At 49.1% G+C, this 22,860-nt stretch overlaps 1 protein-coding gene across 2 annotated transcripts; it reads right to left on the bottom strand.

The window, feature by feature from the left end:
• Positions 1 to 627: 627 nt before the first annotated feature.
• On the bottom strand, positions 628 to 18,658 carry NKX2-2 (NK2 homeobox 2). Of its 2 annotated transcripts, XM_024110705.3 has the most exons (4): positions 18,466 to 18,604; positions 9,471 to 10,147; positions 7,925 to 8,233; positions 628 to 948 (listed from the first exon to the last, which is right to left on the bottom strand). In XM_024110705.3, the coding sequence occupies exons 2-4, from the start codon at positions 9,727 to 9,729 to the stop codon at positions 833 to 835; spliced, it is 684 nt and encodes a 227-aa protein (XP_023966473.1). In that variant the 5' UTR covers positions 9,730 to 10,147; positions 18,466 to 18,604; the 3' UTR covers positions 628 to 832. The 2 variants fall into 2 exon arrangements, with proteins under 2 accessions (XP_023966473.1, XP_005287545.1); XM_005287488.4 differs by lacking the exon at positions 628 to 948 and having other exon boundaries at positions 6,968 to 8,233; positions 18,466 to 18,658.
• Between the last annotated feature and the right edge of the window lie 4,202 nt (positions 18,659 to 22,860).

A 22,860-nucleotide genomic window follows, 5' to 3' on the forward strand; every position in this document is an offset into this window, starting at 1 on the left:
GTCTGCGCCCGGCTTTAAGCCCCTCTGCTTCACCAGCTACTGGCAAACCACCTGCCTTTCCTCCCTGCTCCTGCCGCCCTGCCCTCTAGATTGACTGGGGACAGGAGCAGCTCACAGGGCCAGGCCAGCAGCGGAAAAGGCTCTTTGCTGCTGAGATCCCGGGCAGACCAGCATGCAGACCAGAGCCATGCAACAGCATGGAGCAGCTGGGGAGGGAGACAAAATACCAGACACCGTGGCAGGTTTGCTAGGGCCTGGAGTTAGAGGAGACGAGGGAACAGCCATATGCTAAACCATCGCAAGGGGAGCTCTGGACCCTACCTGTCAAGTCCTGGGGAAATCCACACTAGTGCTACTCATTCCTTATCCAATTGCGCCACCCCGCGGACAGTCGCGGCATCGCCTCCCCACCCTCCAATTCTCGACTTTCACCCTCAGCGCTAACACGGTAGGCGTCCGGGTTTGGAGTCAAATCCGCCGTTCTCCATAACCAGGGGTGGGGGGAAAGCGACAACAAGCGACCCCCGGGCCCAGAGATCGTGGCAATGAACAGGCTGTTTCGGTCGGACAGGCTCTTGGAGAGAGAGCAGTTCATGTATGAGCAAATCATCAGTCAACCCAGTGTGGTTTGCGTGTTTTAATCGATTTTTAATCAAATGCCCTCACATTTTGCTTTGTGCTAGCAGTTGAAACTCGAGTGCTGCGTCATATAATGAATGGAAACTTGAACTTTTTTTTCAAACACAAAAATGAGTTGTCCTAGCACTGGCTTTCCTAGAAGGAAGAATTCGTGTCTTGCTTTATAACTTCCAGCTGTAATGTTACCAGTCGTTTACTTCTTCCCTTTTGTAGGCTGCTGACTAAAGATGACTTCATAATAGTAGATCACGGAACCGGTTGTCTTCCACCCATTTTGTGTTGTGTTTTGAGTTGGACACAAGGGGCAATCTGTAAGTAAAAAAGAGGCTGGCCATTTTCTAGTGGCGGCATGAGCTCTGATCTCAAAGCGAGGGGGGGTTATGATGGCAACCAAAAACCAACCCGGTGGGATCCCGGAACAGCTTTCATTCCGGGCCCAGAATGTGATTTCGAGTTAAAAAGTCTTCTCCTGGACCTCCACTCTGTTCTTTGCTGACCTCGGCAATCTTTGCTTGCCTGAGTTTTACCCTGTGTCTTCTTTCCCTACACCACACCCTACCTGTTTGTGGGCCGGAGCTCCTCCTAGCCCCTCTGTCCGCCCCTCATCCCCCATCAGGTCAGTTGCAACTTTAAAGCGATAGTGTTTGCATTCCCATAGGTCCATAAGTATATTGCACGATGCACTTTTTGACCAGTCACTTTCTTCTGGTTTCAGAGTAGCAGCCGTGTTAGTCTGTATCCGCAAAAAGAACAGGAGTACTTGTGGCACCTTAGAGACTAATAAATCTGTTAGTCTCTAAGGTGCCACAAGTATTCCTGTTCTTTCTTCTGGTGGCATTTAGTATCGATCAGAAACAAGCATATGGTTATAAGCCTCTGATATTCGTCTGTGCTACATGTGTGTGCAAGCCAGCCAGCCATATATGCATACTAGAGGTATGTACACACACACAACCACCAATGTGTGTGTCTGTATGTACATATATATATACACAGAGAGAGAGAATGAGAATGAAAAAAAAATACAAGATAAAGAAATCTACTGAGGATTGTGTGTTTTTTTATTTACACCTCTAATATTTATATATAAAATAAACATACAGTGGGCACACACACATTGCACATGGAGGAATACAGTAAAATCTCCCATATACACAGTAGCTGTGTGTCTGGTTTTAAAATCTAGCTGCTACTCAGCCAACAGAATCTGAAACTAGAGTCACACTTTAAAACCAGCACTCGCGTTTATAAACTCACACAGTTGGTCAGATTCTTCCATTAACAAACTGAGGGGTTTTTTAAAGGGGGGGGGAAATACAGCAAATGGAATAAACTGGAGTCTTCATTTGTTGGGGGGGGGGTTGATTTATGCTTGGCCACTCGGGTTTGAACACAATTTAGGGAGCAAGTGGCTTCAGACGATCAGGCTGGTGCCTTTTAACTTCTCTCTCTCAAGTTTTTTTTTTTGGCTGTGAGATTTTTTTTAAGGTTGTTAAAACAAAACAAAAACCCACCTCTCGGGACTGGAGATGATTTTCAATGGGAAATAAAACCATTTATCATAAGGACAGTTCAGAGCGGGGGAGGGAAAAAAACCCAGTGGCAAGAAAGGAAGAACTTTGATGACCCCTTGTGGTTACAAAGTGCCATTACAATGAGATTCAGGGCTGGATAGTTCATTCCCCTCCTTCCTTAGGGGACCCCCGCTCCCGGTTGTTTGCGGTGATGCTTTAGTAATAACAGTGCCTAAAAATCGAAGTCTTCAAGGGGCGGGGAGGGGAGGAAAGCAATAAAAACTAGATTGTTTCCTTTGCAAGATAGCCCCGGCCCGCGTGCGTGGCGGGGAGATCGCGGGGTTTATTTGCAGATGCTGGGATAAAGGGAGATGCTCCATCGGCACGGGGAGAGTGTCACTCTTATGAAGCCACAAGTGCATATTTCCGGAAATAGTGCACACTACACTATCTGCTACACACCGCCACTCCAGGCGTCTCGGCCGCGGCGCGGCTTATGGGGAGAGGCCTGCTTTAGAACGGGGGCTGTGTGTGTGTGTGTGTGTGTGTGTGTGTGTGTGTGTGTGTACATGAAGGGACCGAAGCAGCCAGGGATGGAGTGTGTGTGTGTGTGTGTGTGTGTGTACATGAAGGGACCGAAGCAGCCAGGGATGGAGTGTGTGTGTGTGTGTGTGTGTGTGTGTGTGTACATGAAGGGACCGAAGCAGCCAGGGATGGAGTGTGTGTGTGTGTGTGTGTGTGTGTGTGTGTGTGTGTGTGTACATGAAGGGACCGAAGCAGCCAGGGATGGAGTGTGTGTGTGTGTGTGTGTGTGTGTGCACACACACACACACACACACACACACACTCCATCCCTGGCTGCTTCGGTCCCTTCATGACGACAGCTGAGAATTGGTCTTAGACTTGGTAAATATTGGATTAGCTTTTCATTGCCCAGCCCTCTTGAAAAGGCCCGAACAACCCACGCCAGGTCTCGGCTAAGCCCGACAGTCAATAGGTAATGAAAGTAAGTTCTTTCCCTGGCTTAGGGGGGTTTCCACCTCATTACCAGGTTATCTGATTCCCCTAAATAGTTGCTCTATAGACGGGGGGAGGGACACTAAGAAGCGAGCGAAAGGAGGGAAATTAACCCTAAAGCGCAGGTTTAACTATCATTTCCGTTGATTGGGTTGTGGTTGGGGGAGGGCATGATTCATCCCGCAGACTCGCCTTTTCTTTCCTGTCTCAGACACGATTCTATTTTTACAGATCGCCCACGGGGGGTGTAATGTGTTACCCACGTCGCCTAACAGTGGAAGGGTAAAATATCTGGCCCACAACAGGCTACGTTGGAAGAGGCCCATTAACATTTCTGAGTGTTGATTTATTTCCAGAGAGCTACAGTTTATGCCTTACTCAACACAAAACCAAAAAAACAACAATAAATAAAAAAATCCAAAACAAAAACAAACAAAAAAAAACCCCAACAACCTTCCATCGCGTAGGAAATCCATCCCTTTCCCCTTCACAGCATCACACAACCCAAACTAGCAATGGCAGAGTTTGTGTGCGCGTTACCAGTCAAGATAAACAGTCTGATCGGTGTAGTAAGGGAGTTAGTATGTTAAAAGAAAGGATTGTCGGCTATTTTATTTTTTTGGTGTGTTCTTGAAACCAAAAAATAATCAAAGTTAGCCCGGTCAGCTGTTTGCTCCCGTCCTGTTTGGATTTAGCTCCTTGAATGCTTCGTTATTTCTCTAATATCTCCAGCTACTCTCCGGCGCGATGGATGGGTCGGACACTTCAGGTAAAGGAAGGCCACCAGGTCTGGCCCGGGTGGAGATTGTTACCCGCGAGCACCCCTCGCCCCAGCCCGAGAAAGCCTTCCCGAGAAAGGCCCGGGCGGGCGACTTCTCAAAATTGCCTGCCTGGAACAAGGAAGCACTATCACAAGAAAGAGACAGTTCTCTTCAAGAGAACAAAAAATGGTCAGTCCGCAGCGTTCTCCAGTTGCGCAGTGAGAAAAAGCCTGCATAACATTACACCCCCTTGTGAATGAAACCTTGTTCTCCCTGCAGAGGAGAAAAACCCAGCTAAGCCACCCGAAGGCAGCGGAACTACAATTCTTGATCGGGGTGCAGCGGCTGCCCTTGGATTTCATTTTATGGGCGAGATTTGTTTAGGCCCCGTGCAGATGCAGGAATTTAATTTCCTGTGAAATGAGAGACCAACTTGTCAGTGGGGCTGGAGAAAAGGAGGCCCTGTTATCCTTCAAAGAAGAGAGAGGGGGGTTCTTTCCCCCTCCCCCCCCCTCTCTCCCCCAGAATAGATATAGCACGAATTTTTAATTCGTCTTCCTTTCACAGACAACAATACAGGTTTTGAAAGCAGGACACAATTTGGGTTTTGTGAGGGTCAGCCCAGATGGCCATATGGAATACAGCATGTACAACACGGGTGACAATGGCCCCAAGTGACAGCCAGAACAAAACCCAAGGATACTTCGCCCTGACTCGGGGATGCACCGCTCCTGATAAACGAATTGAATGGCACTAAAAAGAAGACCAGGGGGAGGGGGTTGGAAAGCACTGTCTCTCTCTCTCTTTCCCCCTACCCCTGTCCCCTCTGTGTTCTCTCTTTCTCTCTGACCTCCTTAATATGTACGCCTCTAACATCCTCAACTACCAGCCTCCCCCATTGTGCTGTTTTGTGGTGGCTACTGTATATTGTGCAAAGATAGACTGCGCCAAACTGCCCCGGCGGCGTGTGAAATATAAGGCCACGGGGGGGTGAGGGCCACACAACTGGCTTGATGGACTTAATAGGGTCCAAGCAGAAAGTGATTGTTTCCCTCCCACCCGCTCTGCGCGGCTGGTGGAATTAGAAGGGGGGGAAAGTGTCCAGCTCTGTAATGTGGGTTCCTTTATTCACACACCACCTAAATCTATTTTCACTCCACTGTCACTTCACAGGGAGCTCGGCCGCGCCTGGCTCTAGGGATGGTTTTAAAACATAAAAATCAGATTCCCTCTTTGCAACCAAACGCTGCCACTAATGCATTTAGATCTCTCGCTGCGTCTGTTCAGCTAAGACTGGGGGGAGCTTGGCTAATAACTATCAACAAGGCTAGATCCGGCCCCGGCAGAGCCGTGCCTTGCTGGTTGCCAGCCAAGTTGTTGCCGATTGCCCTCGGCTTTCGGGAGGCTTTGAGGAAACCCGGACTCATTTCTTGGCTTTTGTGTGTGTGTGTGTGTGGGGGGGGGGGGGTCCGTGTGGAATAAGGTTTCACCTGAAGCAACACCAAAAACAACCCCCCCCCCCCGCCGCTCTGTGAAGCGACTAAACCAGGGGAGAATTTCAGCGGGTGCCCACTTTGCGCTTTAGTTTCGTAAAACACCATTGCAAGAAATTGCAATCACATCTGGGACTCCAGTCCTGAAGCAGATCCGCGCATGGCTAGAAGGACCCCCCCCCCCGTCCACCTCCCCTCACCAGCACTGTCCACTCCGAGCTATGGATCGCCGCCGATTTTGTTACAGATAATCATGTTTGCGCGCGATATTGAATTAAATCTGATCATCCACAAGAGCTCGGCTGGGAATTCAGTGGGGACGGTTCCGTTTGCTTTCCGTGCTCCCAGCCCCCGCCGTCCCTGCTGTTTGTCGAGCTTATAGCAAGAGGGGCAGTTTCAGAAACGGGGCAGCATTCAACTCGGGAAGAGTGAAAAGAGCCTGGCTGGAAAGTAACCTCTCTCCCCACGACAGAGGGGCCAATGCATTTCGGGTCAACTCCGGGCATATTCGAGTAGGTTTGCGCCTAAAAAACGTGTGTGCGTGCATCTATTATATACAAGGGGGAGAGAGAACAGAGTGAGAGGCAAAAATTGTGTACCTATACACACACACGCGCGCATAACACACACACTCGCTTTCTAGCTGGATCTGTGCGTCTTTTAAATGCATATTCTAACCTGATCATTTAAAGAGCCAGAGGAAGTTTTGCTTTAAAACACGGTTTAGACAAACTTTCCTACACAATCCCACCGCATCTGGAGAGCTCCCCATACGCGGCGGCACCCCGCAAATTCCCCACGCGTGTTATCACACGCAGAAGGGGATCTCCAGGGAGCCAGTCGCGGGACGGAGATGACAAATTCCGTTTGGTTAAAACGGGTTTTAGGGCAAACTTTACATTCCAAATCCGACCGCGTTCAGGGAGATCCCCGTGTGCCCCACGACTTGCCCCAAAGCGTTATCTGGCCGCAGGAGCAGAAAGAGGGTATGAACTCACCCCCCTGCCACCCATCAGCCGCCTACCAACCACTGCTGGCTAAAGGAGGACTTCGAACTCACGCCGCTTAGATCAACCCCCGAGCAAAGGCAAGCCATTGAGACGATCTGGACTCAAAAGCTTCTCCGCTGAAGGGGCACTCTAACATTTAAGTGAGTGGTGGGGCTTATTTTTTCATTTCCACAAAGTCACTCCAGCGCCTTTGTCTCTCAAGTAGACACAATGAGGCAGAACGCAGAAGAAGAAGAAAAAAGATCCCTGATTGTCTGCAGAAAGTTTGGGGAGGGTGATTAAAGTTTCCCTAAAAGTTCTAAGAGGGGAGAAACTCCGCTGAGCTGTTGGCTGGAAATCCGCAGCAGGCCAAGCACGGATTTCCGAGTAAAGAGTCCATCATTCCCCACAAACCAACTGGCACCCAGCGAAGATCTCATTGATCACATAATCAGGCTCGCCTTTCCCCTAAAGAATCAGTCCTATCTATGTCGCTTTAAAGTGAGGGGTCTCCGGTGATCCCGTGTTAGCCACAAAGTCAAACAAAAACGGTCTTTGGTTGTTGGGTTGGTTTTTTTTAAACACAGCATTTTTATTAAAATTCCTATCAAAAAATCGAAAACCTCCCCGCAGCGCGCGCCCCCCGGGTTTATACACAATGGTTCGCTGGAGATTTCTATGGAGATGTTCCAAACATTTCTTTTCCTTCTACATTTTGTTTGCTTGCTTAATATTTGGGAAAGATTTGCACCCAACCAAAAGACGAAAAGAAAATAAACCGCCCTGAATGTTACTTATGGCAACAATAACCACCAATATTTACAAAAAATATATATATCGCGAATAGTTGTCAGAATTTATACATGGCCATAAATAGGTAACGTTTCATATAAAAAAAAGGGAAATCAAATTCTCTATTTTTAAAGTGTCCTCCACTTGTTTTATATACGACTGACAACAGCTCTACAGCACACAAAAGTACTTTACGCAATCACAAGAGCATACTGGTTTATTCTTATTACTAGTAGTATTTTTATTTTTAGTTGTAGGTAGACAGGACCACTGCATGGCGCAAAAATTTCTGTAAACATGGCGCACAAAAAACAACCCCCCCCAAAAAGAGAAACAAATTGAACCCCAAAAAAGGAGGAAAAATAGGAGAGGGGGGAAAATGCATCATCATTAATAATAATAATTAATATTCATATCCCCCCCCCCGAGGTTTGATATTGGAGCCTCAGTCTCTTTTCTCGGCAATGTTCACCAAGTCCATTGTTGGGCCTGCACCAAATGATGCGCTGTAGGGTACTGGGGGTTGCTGGCGGAGCTGTACTGGGCGTTATATTGCATATGCTGGAGCGACTGGGCGCTATAGGCGGAGAAGGGGATCCCAGCCTGGAAAGTAGCGGCGGCTAAGTCCTGAGCTTTGAGCGTGTGGCAGGGTTTGCCGTCCCTGACTAAGACGGGCACCGCTACCCGGCGTGGGGAGGGGAGAGGAGTCACTTCCATACCTTTCTCAGCCCGGGCCCTCTTCATCTTGTACCTGTGGTTCTGGAACCAGATCTTCACCTGGGTGGGCGTGAGGCGGATGAGGCTGGCCAGGTGCTCCCGCTCGGGGGCGGACAGGTACCGCTGTTGTCGGAACCGCCTCTCCAGCTCGTAGGTCTGCGCCTTGGAGAAGAGCACCCTCCTCTTCCTCTTCTTGCCGGAGTCGCCGGCGCTGGACGTCTCCTTGTCGTTGTCCGGGGATTCGTCGGCGGAGGGGTCGGGGGATTTGCTGGAGGAGTCCTGCTGGGAGTTGCCGGAGGCCAGCCCGTGCACTGCAGAAAGGCCATCAAGAGCATAAGTCAGAGGGGTGCTGCTGGGGGGGGGATCCCCGCCTGGGGGCACCTGCGGCTCTGCTCTCTACCCTCCCCTGCTCCAGCCTGGAAATACAGCGAAATCCCCCCTATCCTGGGGAGGCAAATCTCCCAGGGGGGCACCAGCTACCCCCAAGCCTCGCTTGGGCTGAGGGACCATGGCTTTCCCCTAAAAAAATTAACCCCGTCAGGAATAGGCAGTTACCTCCGACAATCCACCATAGCAGCAAACACTGGAGGAAAAGTAAACTACTACACACGACACACCATTCCCATGTATGTTCCCAACGATATGGCCATCTGCGACACACGTGTGTATATGTACAGCTATCAACATATATGAATACAGGGAGATGGGTGTTTTATATTATATAGATTGTGAATATAAATATTTATATGTATCTATCTATATACACACACACACAGTCACATTTATAATTACACACACTTTGAGATACATGGAGACATTCATGTGCATGTCTACAGATCTATTCATCCGTCGGTCTGTATACACTTTACAATAGAGCCACATCGATCCGGATCACATATTCCTCGCCTAATGTTGCATCTCTTTTACATCTATTGGACTTTGGACCTCAAGCGATTTGCTGGGAGGGGGGGGGTACGTGGATTGATTTTTAAAGGATAATTTAACAGTCCCTTCATTGATCACCACAGCCGCCCGGCCATTTAGACATTTCTGAACTGTCTACACCGAAGCGATCCAAGATTGCCACACAAGGGTCGCTCTGTTTGATTTAGCAAACTCGGTTCCTGCTATTTTTAGATCGCTGGAGGTTACTTTTTGCTTTTCTTTCCCTAGGCTGGGTTGACTTCTCTCTCTCTCTCATTCTAAAAACAAAACAAAAAACAAACACATAAAAATAACCCCCCCCCCCTTGGGGAAATAAGAGGCTTCCGAAACCTTATTTTGATCCCAATCGAATCAAAACCAAAGAAATCTCTCCCTGCGGCTAGTTTGACTCCGGAGAGCCTTGTAAAACCACCACCACAACCCAGGGTAAATCGGAGCGCGAATGCTTCCTGTAATAGCTCTTAGGAAGAGATAACAGATAGGAGGGTTTATTATTAATTATATTATTATTTAAGAATACACGTTAGAGGCTGCGGCGCTGAACGGATGAATCACAAGACAATGCAGACGGTACACGGAATCAGTGTACATTTCACTACTCACAGGAATACTGGATGCTTTCCGTGCTGGCCAGCCAACGCGTATAGGGATTATCACTGGTATCATAGAAAGGGTTTTTCAAAGGCAGAGTTTGAACCCCCTCCAGCGGGTTTTGCCCCAGAACGCCGGATTTCTTGGGTGGTTCCGACCCCTCGTTCTCTTCATCCGCTCCTTCAACGAGGGATCCCTCTTCATCATTGGTGTCAGGGAGGTCTAGGATGTCCTTTACAGAAAACCCCGTCTTTGTGTTGGTCAAAGACATATTCTGGCCAAATTTATGCAGGAAAGTTGAAGCACCAGTTTGTCAATCCGCTGTTGCACAAAACACACACACCCCACAAACCGCACACACCCCAGAAAGAGGGGAGGGTGTGTGTATGTTGGGGGGGGGGGGTAAGAATAAAAAAAATCACGAAGGTTGATGTGGGGGGAGCGAGGAAAAATCAGCTGCGATATAGATAGATATTTTACAGCCTTGCTCTGCTGCGGAAGAAAAAAAAAAATCACGGAGCACAAGTGGCAACTGGCTTCTGAAATAGTTTGTAACTCCCGGAAAAATGCCAAAGTGCGTTTTACTTCAGGGTCTCGTTTAAACACACGGATCGGCTGCCTGCTGCTTGGGGAAAACAAGCCATTGCTGGAGAGAGCAGTCCATATAAGGTTGGTCTCCACATATGAACCTGCAGAGAGGAGGGGGAAAAAATACATTAAAAACGCCAAAGGTTGGCCACGTGTGGGCGGGTGCTAGGAGTCAAGTGGATGAAGACAGTGTGTGCCGATGTGAAATTGCGGGGTTTGGGGGAGATTGGAGTCTCCACCATTGGTTCTGTAGCACATGATGAGTAGTATAACGTGTCAATTAATTACAAAGATAGGGAGGGCCTTTCTGCACGGTATTTACATACAAAGGAGCTGATATTCCACACACTCGAAAGTACGTTTTAAACAAATTGCTTCGGGGGAAAAAAAAAAAGGGGGGGGGGTTGCATTCATTGTCACTCTCCACTGAGGTAAACTGCTTTGCGCCAGGCTGGAAAATTGAGTATTTACAGCGAGCGACGTTAAAAGGAAATCTATTCAAATTATTGGTTGTTACCTAAACAAGATGGCAAGAGACCAACTTATGTAAACCTCCTAGGTCAATATTTTGGTTGAGGCTTAAGGCTGAGTACTATAAATTAAACAGCAAGTAATTGATTCTAGTTTGCTCCGAAATCAACCGAACTGGCAATAAATGTAATCAATCGGTACCCAGACAGGGGCGGGCGATTTCGGTGTGTTGTTTGCAGAGAACTAATTTATTTCTCTCTCTCTCTCTCTTCTCCCCACCAAGATCACTTGCTTATTTGGATGGATGTGCAGCGTTTAGACGTGGGGCTTAGAAAGGGAATGCAGCCAGATGTTTAATTTCGGTGTTGAATTTGGAGGGTTGTTTTTAATAAGTGGATCTCTCTCTCAGCCATTTGCAGACACATATATTATAGAGGCGAATGAATAGCGGCGTCTGCGTTTTGAAAATCCGCCTTTAAAAATAGCAACGCTAAATAACACCCACCTATCCGTACGTCTATAATACTTTCTCACTGCGGCTTTATTTCATAGTTCACTCCTCCCCACGTCTTAAATGCCCGTGGGTGCCCCGATTCCACGGGGGGGGGATAGGAAACGGAGCTAAGAGAAGCCGTTTTAGCCAATTCTCCATGGGCGCATCCCCACCTCACCAGTCCACCCGGTTGTGCGCCACTTTTCCGCTCGCTTCGCTCCGCGCTAGCGCAGGACTTGGTTCAGTTGGGAGGGGTTAATGGTCCGGAGCCCTGTCTTGGGTCTGTGCTGAGAGTCCTATTCTCCTTTTGACCTACTAAGTGAACTATCCCAGTGCACCTCCCCCGACCCCCTCCCTGCAGCTCACGGGGACAGACACCGCGCTCTATTGTTTCGTTCTTGGGATATTTGGGTGGGGTTTTCGTGTGTGCTACATTTTTGGACAAGCCAACTTGATGCCACGATCCCGGAGGAGTTGTGCCCTTTAAAGGGATCTCTGTGGGGTTTTTTCGGGGAGGAATAAAGATGGGGAGTTAAATGTGAGATTTGCATTCCCCCCCCCGGGATTTTCTCCCTCCTCCCCACCCTTTTGGGGATGAGCAGAGGATAGAAGTTGCCTTGACTTTCCCTCCCAAGAACTGGGCATGTTTCAAGGAGGTGCTGGGGGAGAAACCGCAGAGCAAGTTATTATTGTTGATCAGTTTGTTTTGCTGTCCCTCACCCTGCCTCCCCTCTAGTATGTGATGTGGGTGACAATGCCTTAGGGTTTTAGCAAGGCCCTGAGCGCATCATGGGTGGTCGGACCCGGGCAAACACAAATACAAACCGATTGCTAAGCTGCGGACAATGGGCGAAATGTAGACAAATGTCCGGCTTCTGTTGGAAGCTTTTGTCCGAGCTCAGTTTTTGCATTTATTTCAGGGGCGAAATAATACATGATTGACGCCCTCTTTCAATGGGTTCTAACTGTTTGGAATAAATCTGAGGTTGTTGCTAGTTGTCATGGCATTCAACTGCTTTCAATGGACTATCTCTTCATTCATTTCTGAATCCTTCCACAATATTAAGGAAACTCCTTCATGTTGATGCTCACTGACTCTTCTTTCCTTTGCAGTCGAGGCGTTTTTCCCCCTGTCTCTTTTTTAATGTTGAAAAAAAAAAAGATTGAATCCAGGACTACCCCTGTATTTATTTCTTGGTCACTTTCCTTAGCCATCTAGGAAGCGCAGTAAAACAAACAAAGTGAGAGAATTGCGTGTGTGTGTGTGTGTGTGTGAAAATTGCGTCGTTCATAACACAAATAACAACAGCACTGTGGACCCAACAGCTACGATTCAATAAGAGAAGCCACCTCAGATAATAAGCCACCAGTCCAAGAATTCAAGCCACCAGGACAGCGCAGGATTTGTATGGGTCTCCCTCTGGCAAAGAAAACAAAACCGAAGGTGGAAGATGATTTACCAGCACAATATTTGTAGTGTAGCAGAGCGCTGCAAAGTTTTCTTGTGGGGGGAAGAAGCTCCATGAATTGTAGAGAATTTCCTCTGGGGGAGACTAAACAATTGAAAGTGGGCAAGCGAACCACAGATTTCTAGTAAGGAAATCAGGAGTAAATAGGACCTATGAGATTTGATCAATATGAAACCAGCGAAACAACACACACACGCTCACTCTGTGATGAACTTGTCTCCGTTCCCGCAGACCACCTGATAGGTAAATATTTTCCTAAGGGAAAACCAGGGCTCCTGGACCATTAATCACCAGTTAGCCAAGCACACACCGACCGAACAGCACAGCTGGACTGTGACCAGCTAGTCTCCTTTGTACACAAAGACCTGCCATAAGTCATAATTTTGTCCCTCACCCCACCCCCTCCATATTGAACGCTTGGTCCCGCTTAGAAACACGGCTCTGGACAAGTTCCCACAACTATGGTGGAATCACGTGAGTAAAAAAAATCAAACCCAGTTTCCCGGTGGTTTAACAAGGTCAGTTTCATGATCTAAGGGGGCTGGAATGAGCTTGTGTTAATCCGCCTTCTCTTCCCGTCTCCCCCACGCTCTCTCTTCGGGGTGTACATTTTGCTGCCTTTAAGCTCACGTGTGACCGCGTCCAAACCTAACTGTGTGGCGCAGTCGTTTGCCACGACCAGCCCAACTTCAGAGAACCCCCCTTTTTTGAGACGGAGACCCCCAAATAGAAGCAAGCTCCCCCGAGAGTGAAGCCCCTTATTTCAGAGAACAAAACTGGCTTTAATGAGGGTCCAAAGGGGAATCGCTTGTTCCCCCTCGCCAGAAGAGCGCCTGGCCGACACAACAGGTGTGAGGTCCACAAGAGTAAGGTTTTCAGGCGGGCCTGCTGCAGATGACGTGACTAGGTGATGAAATAGACACACAGCACTATGGCGGATTCTATGTAAAGAGAACTATCGGCCAGATCAATCTAGGTGCTTCACGGAAGGTATATTTCCCAGCTCCGGTTTAATAACTGTGTGGACGCTTGATCCGCATTGCATCTGCTTCCAAACTTTCTCGGTTTGCTTTCGCTTCCCTTGTCCGATTTTTGTAAACAGCCCCCCTGAATTTCTGACCCTTTGTTCCCTTTTAACGGGACCCTTCCTTTGCCCTCTTCCCCATTCTATTTTGTTCTGATCCTACTCCGATTCTAGGCGAGAGGGCCAGGCAGTGTGAAAGGCCAGGGTGCAGAGGAAGGACATGATGGTGGGAAAGACGCAGGGAGACATGGGCGAGATAAGTCCCCCAACTTCCCCCAGTTCAGTGTTTCGCCTAAGCAGGAATTGTGTTTCTAAATAGCGGTTGGCTCAGTTCTGGGCTTTTTAATAATCAAATTTAGGACTGGCACTGGCGCCATAGAGGTATTTCAAGAAGATCACATCAATATCTAGACTCTCCAAGATCTCCCTGTCCGTGTCCTGTTGGCATTAGTAGCATGGGTAACTTGGGGAGGTCACTTACAATATTATCTCTGCTGATTAAGAGTAAATCGATCAGCAAATCCTAACCAAAATAAATAAAAAATCCCGGGACACACACACACACACACACACACACACACACACACACACACACACACACACACACACCCTCGCAAAGCGTCAGTCAAATTGCCTTGCAGCAAAGCCCTCGGCTAACCCTGAAAAACCGAGCGAGCGCTGACCCTGCTGTTTAAAAAGGCTGGAATGCTCTTTCAGACAGATCCCGCTGAATTTAAGCCCCGGAATTATAGGATGGAGGGGTTATTTGAACAACCGAACAAGAGGCTGAAAAGGAGAGGTACGTGTACACAGTATAAGTGGCGGTACTTCAGCACAAGTGCCCTCTAGGAGTGGGGAAGTGTTTACCTGTTTACTTTTACAGGTAGCTCAAACACGAGGCATTTTTTGCCTTTTTCACTCGTGTCTGGAATGCGGGCTCCTTAAGGCTGCAGCGCACCCCGGGAAGACATTTCAACAGCATTAGCTTCAGCCGGGGAGGGCAAGGGAGGCAAAGAGCCACCTCTCTCAAATGAACGCGGCCGCCCTCCGAAAACACAGACATGCCTCGCGAAGGAAGCGTGCTAGGGTCAGCCTCTGCTCTGGGTCCCTGCGCCATGGGGAGAAAGGTGCCAATGCAAGGCTGAATTTCTGTCACAGGGCACACATGGGAATGGCCAGGGCTGCGTGTGAAAACGTGTTTCCCCATCTGTCAGCCCGATCAGCCCGTTCAATATCTGCTCCCCCACTATCCCAGGACAAGGCAGCAAATCATGGGTCTATTATCTAGAGCCAGCAAAAGAAGTGGCTTGGATTAAAGTGGATAGAGACCTTTATACTGTAGTAGGCAAGGAACGACCCAGTTAAAACAATCACTTGGCCTTGGTATTCCAGAGCCGGAGGAGACGACATGCGTTAGTTTTGCTAGTGGTCAGAAGGGTTTCCAGTCATTAAAAAGTACAAGGTCATTCCATTTATTTTAAGCCCCTAATTTGTTTGACTTCATTTTCTCCTCGTGAATGAAAAGGTGTTTAACAGAAGTCCCTTTTTTCCTCCCCGTACAGTATATGGGGCTGACCTCTAACCCATCACAACATCCCATCTCAGATAACAGCCTTCAAGTGGATTACTTTATTGTTTGATTAGAGCAAAGGTGCAAGAAATTGTTTTCATTCACTCCAGACAAACAAAACATATTGCACCTTAACGCTCTGGTGAGGATTAGTGAAGCTGACACAAAGCCTTTGTTCGGGGAGAAGGTTTATTTTATCTTTGGTTTGATACTCTTAGATAGAAGACACTTGAAATCAATGGGGAAGGAAAATATAGCCCCGTCTACTTCTGATAATTGTTATGAAGAGATTCACCTTCGAAACATGCCAGGAAACAATACAGGCTTTGTTTTATAATGTTGCAGGGGGAAAAGGAGAGATGCAGCCATAAGAGGTGTCATCTTTTGTTGCTGATTTAAAAAAAAAAAATGTAACATACAAGAGCTCTTCCCTTGAATAGGCAACTTAAAACCGCAGGGCTTCGGAGCCCACAAATTTATAGCCTTATTATATATCTAAGCATACATCCACCTATGTATAAAAACCACATTTAAATGGGCGTGCTCTTTCACTTGACACCAGTATTTCTGGTTATGTTTTGCAAAGCACTTTGCAAGGGCAATCAAGGGAGCGAACAATAACAGCCCCTAAAACTCAAGTCTAAGCAACAAGAAAGGCGACTGAAATAAGGACCTGCCCATGTGAAATCCTTGGAGGTTTAACAAAAATCAGCGTTTTCCTTTGCCTCTGAGATTGTAGAATAACAGAGCATCGCAACCTCTTAAATTGATTAAAAAAGGCTTCTTCATTGGCTATAATGAGGGAGGGTTAATGTTTCTGATGGGGAAATGTCCTTCTCTTTTCGTGGCTGGAGGAATTGCAGCAGCAAAGACTTTACCCGTGTTTTAAGCATAGACAAATACGCTCTGATCTGCACAGCTCATATTAACCCTACTCTGTCAAGGAATCAGCGAAATGTGCTATCCAGGCAGTGAAAATGCAATCTTCACAGAGAAACAATTACATCGTGTTCAGGACACAGGAATCTAAATGAGCTTTTCATGCTTATGATTATTCTTTGGTTTTTTCCCTCCCTCAAGCCCCAACTATGATAACAGTCTCAATTCACCATCCCCCCCCCCCAGTGGTAAAATTGGAATAGAAATTATTTTTCCCCCCCGTGGGCTAATCGGTCACATTGTGGGTTATGTCAGACCCGAGGGCCCATGTTAGGACTTTGATAAATGCACTTTAATGAGATCTTTGAAATATATTGCCAATACAAATCATAGACCATGCAGACGCCGGGCAGTGTGTTCCCGCACCTTACGGAAGCGGGAAGCCAGGAGATTTGTGACTTGCGACACTGGGAACCACCGAGTTGCTGATTTTTTCTGTAAAAGCTTTAAGTCTGGCCCCGGGCGTATCCTTTCCGTTCCAGTCTATTAGAACTGTTTTATTTGTAAGCCAAATGTTTGGTCCCCCCAAGCAAACCCTTCAGCTTTATTCGTTCGCCTCTTTCTAATGATGAAACGTGTCCCAATGAGATTAAGCATTGGCAGCCGGTCTCAGAAGTGTTCTTTCTTCCAAAGGGGGAAAAAAACCAACCCCAACTCTGTTTGATAAGGGCAATTTGAATGCAGGAGATCTATCATTTCTTTATGAAATACGGCGCTGAAAGCACTTGCTTATCTGAATTTACTTCCTATATCTCCACCCAGTAGGTAGGAGTTGTTGTTTTTTTTAAAGCGAGCCATTGATAATGATTTTAAAAAAATGTCTATTTCAAGCTTAAAAGGATGGACTAATTTTGAAACTGAAATTAATTTGAGGCACCTTAAGCGGAGCTCTTCACTCCTGTGGAGTCTGGAAAGGAAAGAAGGGGGATGGATTTGCGAGTTTTAAATCGATTGCACCCACCGATTGATTGGAAAACCCAGCTCCGAGGAAGAGCGGAGTTGCAGCCCAGAACAAACCACCACAACGACTCTGGTGCTCTGGGATGCAAACGCGAGGGTTAAACCTGGACCAACGCGTCGCGTTAAGTTCGCAAGGTGAAGATGAAATCACAAACACCCCGCGCAAGGGGGAAGAGACAGCCGAGTGCAAATTGTTACTTTTGAACCATTCCTGATCCTCTGGCGGACTCTACTGACTCAAGCGAGAAATGTCCCAGCGGCACAAGGAAGGGAGTTGTAACCTACCCGCTCACCTTTCCTCCCCAGGAAACCCACAGCCCCAGCCCAAGACCTTTCACATAACAAACCCACCCAGCCGCCTTGTGGCACGGGCTTGGCCGCGCTGTCAGCAGCTAGGGCTGTGAAATCACCCACCCACGTTGAGTAATTGAGTGGAGGGGGGTGTCTGTGGGGAGGGGGGATTCTGAGCTCTCGAGTGTCTAGAGCAGGCAGGTAATAAATGACCCGAGGAGGTTCAGGGTTGGGGCGAAAGCAATCGCTCACCGGAGCGCTTTGGGTCGCTACCTTCCCCTTATCCAGCTGGTCCCTCTTGCAGCCCCTGCACTGGTGCCCCAGGACAAACGCTTCTTGCGGGCAGCTGAAGCAAGACCCGAGCGCAGCCCGACGTCTCCTTCTCGCAGAGGGCGAAACTGACCCCCCGCACAGTGCACCCCCCCCCGGGGGGCTGGGTAGCCTCCCCCACCCCCCATCGCCGGCCACGCCACCTCCGCCCCCCTCTTCCGCGGAATTCACAAGCAGCTGCTCACCTTTGCACTGCGCAAGCCCAGGTAAAACTTTAACCGGCTCTGTGCGTGGGAAGGGGGCGGTGTGAAAGCGGCGAGGCTCGGGTGCAAACCGCTAGTGCGCCATCCTCTGCCCCCAGCAGCAGACCCCCCCTTCCCCACCTGCTGCTTCCGGGCCAGGAGAGATCAGCGTCCGTTTGTACAAGATCTGGAGGGGGGGGGGGAAGGGGAGGAAACTCCCCCCCCCAAAGCCCTTGGGAAGCCAGCTAGCACCTTGCACCCCGGTGATCCAGTTTGGGGGACCCTCGGCGAGTTCCCCCCCACCTCGTTTGGAGGACCCAGTGCCCCTGGAACAGCGATGTCTGTCCGACCAGCTCCCCATCCACCTGTCCGTCCCTCCCTCCCGCCCGCTCGCCATCCATCCATCTCGCCAGACAGCCACGTAGCCACCTCTCCCGCCAGCCAGCCACCTCCGCTGTCCGTGTAGACGCATCTGTTCCTCCCAATTTGCTCTGTCTTTCGCTGAACGATCTCACCCCCAGGGCGAATCTACCTCCCCCCCCATTTTCTGTACTTCGGGGCGCTGCCTACACCCCCCCCTAAAGTTACACCCAGCAGCCGGCACCCCCCCACCATGCCCCTCCCCACCCCTCCAGGTAACCCGGCTCCCTCCCCCGCCCCATGGCCAGGAGGAAGCGCCCAGTGGCTCACCTGGAGCGAGCCGGGAGCTGCTCTGCGGTGGGCGAGGCGCTGGCGAGCTCCGAAGGCGCCTGTCTGCTGCGCCGGGGCCTGCGGGGGCCGCTTTATATAGCCACGCGCGACGCCCCGGCTCGGCTGCCCCTCACATTGTCTCCGGCGGCGCTTTGCAGGGCCGGCCCCGTGGCCGCTCGCCCGGCGCTCCCCCTCTCCGCCTTGCCCCGCGCTGTTTGTTTTCCTCCGCGGCGCGTGACGCGCTAGGCGAAATATTGGCCATATGGCCGGCGGTCATAAATTGGGGAGAAGCGCAAACACGCCGGTTCCTGGAAGGCCCGGCTGCTCCCAGCCGGCGGACTCGTGCCCGGCCTCCCAGGCAGGCCCCTTCGCACCCGGATCCCCGCAGAGCCGGCCTTCCCCGGCCGGCCAGGGGGTTGGCTCTGTTCCCCCCGGCCCCACTCCCCACCTTGCATGTGGCACCCAAGCCGGGTGCGGTGCAATGTCCAACTCTCCCCCACCGCCCTCCATAAATCGCTCTGTAGCTAAGACGCCGTAAAAACCAAAGAGCCAGATGTGGCACGTTATTTATGTGTGAAAGCCCGTTTACATTAGATAGGCTGATCCAAGCGTTGATAGCACCGGGCTTGCGAGAGATTAGAGCTGGCTTTTCCACCGACGGCCCCAGCTGCAGCTCGGGTTTTTTTTTTTTGTTGTTGGCGGGAGGTGGGTGAGGGGTCGTGGCTGAGTTTCCCTGGAGCCCAGGAATGAAAAGTGACCCTCGCTTGCAACATCCGCATGCAAAAGGTAGAGGATGATAGTGGGTGTGGGTGCCACTGCTGGCAAGAGGGGCTTTTCTAGACTGGGACCTCTCCTATCCCACCCCCTTCAGTAAATAATTTTGCTCCTTCTTTTTGCACATCAAGGGGCTAAATCCAAAAAAAAAACAACTGCCACCCACGCATTTATCCTGCCACCCTTCCTCACCCTGAGTAGCATCTTACTCCGGGAGTAGCCCCCTCCCTCTGAAATCAGTGGGACTACTCAAGGAGTAAAAACAACAAGGAGTCCTTGTGGCACTTTAGAAACACATTTATTTGGGCATAAGCTTTCGTGGGCTAAAACCCACTTACGGCGTCGTCAACAAGAGGAAGTGTGACAGAATCAAGCCCATGAGTGTTTTGTTTGTTGGTTTGTTTGTTTTTTAAAATCCAAGGGTCTAAAACTACAATTAACCCTTCCCTCTGGCCACACTCTGTAAACTTGATGAACCAGATTGTGATCCCCATGAGTGAGCAGTTACTCACCTGAGACCACTCACTCGTGGGACTATGGCCTTCCTCTGTGCCACATCGGATTTTGCTGTGACTTTATTGAAACCAAATTCCCGCCCCTCCCTTCATTTTTTAAAACTCCCGCCAGATCCTTGCCTTCTCTTGGCTCCAGCCTCTAGGACAGGGGTTCTCAACCTTTTTCTTTCTGAAATCCCCTCCAGCATCCTATAAAAGTTCCACAGTCCGTGTGTGCCACAATAGCTGGTTTTCTGCGTATAAAAGCCAGGGCATTAGGGGGGTAGCAACCAGGGCAACTGCCTGGGGCCCCATGCCTATGAAGCTACATTGCTCAGGCTTTGGTTTCAGCCCCAGGTGATGTAGCTCAGGGCCCTGGGTGTCAGCCCCAGGTGGTGGGGCTTCGGCTTTCTAACCTGGGCCCCGGCGAGTCTAACACTGGCCCTGCTTGGCAGCCCCACTGAAACCTGCTCATGGCCCCCCAAGGGGCCCCGGACCCCAGGTTGAGAACCACTGTTCTAGGATACATGTTCCTTAGGTAAACATGCTTCCTTTAAGGTTACCCAACACTTCCCAGTATAAGACCCTGTTTTCAGTTACTTATAACTTTGTCAAAGTTCAACTATTTGGGTGGCAGTTTTCCATGCCGGGTGTCTGCCTCAGGTTGAATTCTTTAAGGGGGAAAGTTTCAGCCTTTTCCAGCCATTTCCGAGAACAAGAGTAGCGAAGAATGCATTGTTTTGCCCCTGTTCAAAGAATTCTTACAGCTGTTTCGTTGAGAAGCTCTTGGGCCTCCATGCTTTGGAGCAGGGATTTAGCATTTGGGAGGAGGGGTGCCGTGGTGTCAGGGATGTGTCTTGTGCCCTCCCTATGAAGAACAGCCCAAATTTGGAAAAATCTCAATTTGCACGTGCTTGGTAGAGACAGGTTAGAATTCGGAAGCTAAATTCTCTGAAGATTCTGTCTGCACTGAGCATGCTCCAGCCCATGCAGCATTTTCTCTGCAGTTGCTGCTCTAGGCCGCTTGGGCCACTGTGGTGATGAACACAGGAACTGAGAGCAGGGAGACTGTCTAGCCTATGGTTTAGTGCTCTCCCTGTTGGTGGCCAGGCAGCATGCAGGAGGAGGCAGAAGGGACCAGAGCCAGACTGGAGGGGTGTGGGAGGGCATCAGAGAGAGTTGAGTTGGACAAGGATCCTGGAGGGAGCCTGGGCCTGCAAGCTGGGAGTAGGGATGAAGACCGGTTGATCAGGGAGACTAGCACAAGGAGCTGGACTGGGACAGGCTGGTGGGAACAGAGGCAGAAGGGTCTGTGATCCCAAGAGCCCACTTCCCTGTTGAAAACTTGGAACAGAGATTTCTAAGACTCACCATGTGCTGTCAGCAAATATCTGTGAAACCCACCGCCAAAGGGTGTGTCTCACCCTCCTCTAGTGCTTGCCCACATATAAGATGACAACCTACTGCTGCTACCTGTGTTAATTGGAGTGGCAGAAGTCGGTCCTGTGGATCCAACGTTGCTGATGAGCTGTCTGGGTGCCAATGTGATTCCACATGATAGACTTTCTGGTTTTTCAGACTGTATCATGTATCTGCACGGGGGAGAGAGGGGCAAATGAAAGTTGCACAGGCAATCTGAATGCTGGCATTTCCTAAAGCTGACTTTGCACCCTTACTGTTCTTGTAACATCGTTTTGGATTCAATCAATATTTGACCAACTAGAATGATAAAGGGATTCTATTTCCCATTAGAAACAATAGCAAGAGATTTTTGAAAGACCCAGAAAGAAAACAACCCCCGTATTCATTTAATAAATGCACTTATGTAACATTTAAAAGTGGGAAGAAGATGTGTTTGGAGCTGGAAAAGTAGACAATTCAACAGGTGCAAAAACAACAACAACAAAAAAACCTGCTATAAAAACCACCTTTTAACCTTAGGTTCTGAATACAAACAATACCTTTCCAACTGCTAGTTACCTCCTGGCTCTTCACAATGCACCAAGAAACCTTTAATTACTGCCGTAAAATCGCATGCAATACTAAGCCCAGCAGTGGTTGTTGATCTTGAAATGGTTACTACTGTACTTCACACTTCCTCTCGGAAATTAAGTCTTTATCTGTTGTTAAAAACAGGTTACACGGGGGCTTTATTGAAGGGTGTCTTTCACAGGTGGGGAGAGACTTTTTGTTGTTTGTTTGTGTGATCCACATGGAGGTGTTGCTTCCTGTCAGAAAGGGCCAGATTCGGATCCCATTACTCCGGCTGAGTAGCAGCTTACTCCATAAGTAGCTCCATTAACTTCAATGGGCGTACTCAGCAAAGGCTGTAGACCAGGTGGATAATACGTTGTTGCCGCACACAATTTAAGAGAAGATGTGGACAAGAGGGAGAGAATCCAGAGGAAAGCATCCACAGTGATCAAGGGTTTAGAAAACTCAACCTATGAGGAAAGGTTAAACAAACTGGGCATGTCTGATCTGGGGAACAGAAGGCCTTATAACAGCCCTTGAATATGGTAAGGCCTGTTACACAGAGGACTGTGATCAATTGTTCTCCATGTCCACTAAAGGTAGGACAAGAGGCAATGGGCTTAATCTGCAGCAAGGGGGATTTAGGCTAGATCTGAGGAAAAACTTTCCAAGGGAGGTTGTGGACTCCCCCTCGGAGGAGGTTTTTAAGAACAGGTTGGACAAAGAACTGTCAGGGAGGGTCTAGGTTTACTTGGTCCTGCAGCAGGAATGGCAAATGGACGCCAGGGAGCACCCAATGGGAATAAGCAAGTACTATGCCGAGTGAATAAGGTTGGCAAAATCTGGCCCTAAAATACTAGTAACATGAATAAGGATATGGGACGACTAGTAGAGGGAGGTGTTACTCTGGCTGTGTGTGTGTGTGTGTGGGCGGGGGGGGGGGGGGTGTCCAAACCTGCCCGATGAGTTGGAAGACCAGTAGAGTAAGAAGGAAGAAAGATGAAGATCCCAACTTTCCATGAAGGGGCTCAGACTCCCTGTAGGTCCTTCTCCCATTTCAGCTCTGACCGCCTCTTACTTGCTGTCTCTCCTAGAGCTGCTCACTTGGTCCTTGGTGGCTTTACAGAAGATACAAAATAACTCATACTTCTGA

This window comes from Chrysemys picta, chromosome 3 (assembly GCF_011386835.1).
Source record: "Chrysemys picta bellii isolate R12L10 chromosome 3, ASM1138683v2, whole genome shotgun sequence".
NCBI classification, from domain to species: domain Eukaryota; kingdom Metazoa; phylum Chordata; order Testudines; family Emydidae; genus Chrysemys; species Chrysemys picta.

What these genes read in the sequence shown, in the direction of transcription:
- NKX2-2 (XM_005287488.4), bottom strand. Translation starts at nt 9,729, where the DNA reads ATGTCTTTGACCAACACAAAGACGGGGTTTTCTGTAAAGGACATCCTA. An exon ending in GGAAAGCATCCAGTATTCCT is followed by an intron (nt 8,234 to 9,470) that starts GTGAGTAGTGAA and finishes GCCTTTCTGCAG; the next exon opens with TGCACGGGCTGGCCTCCGGC.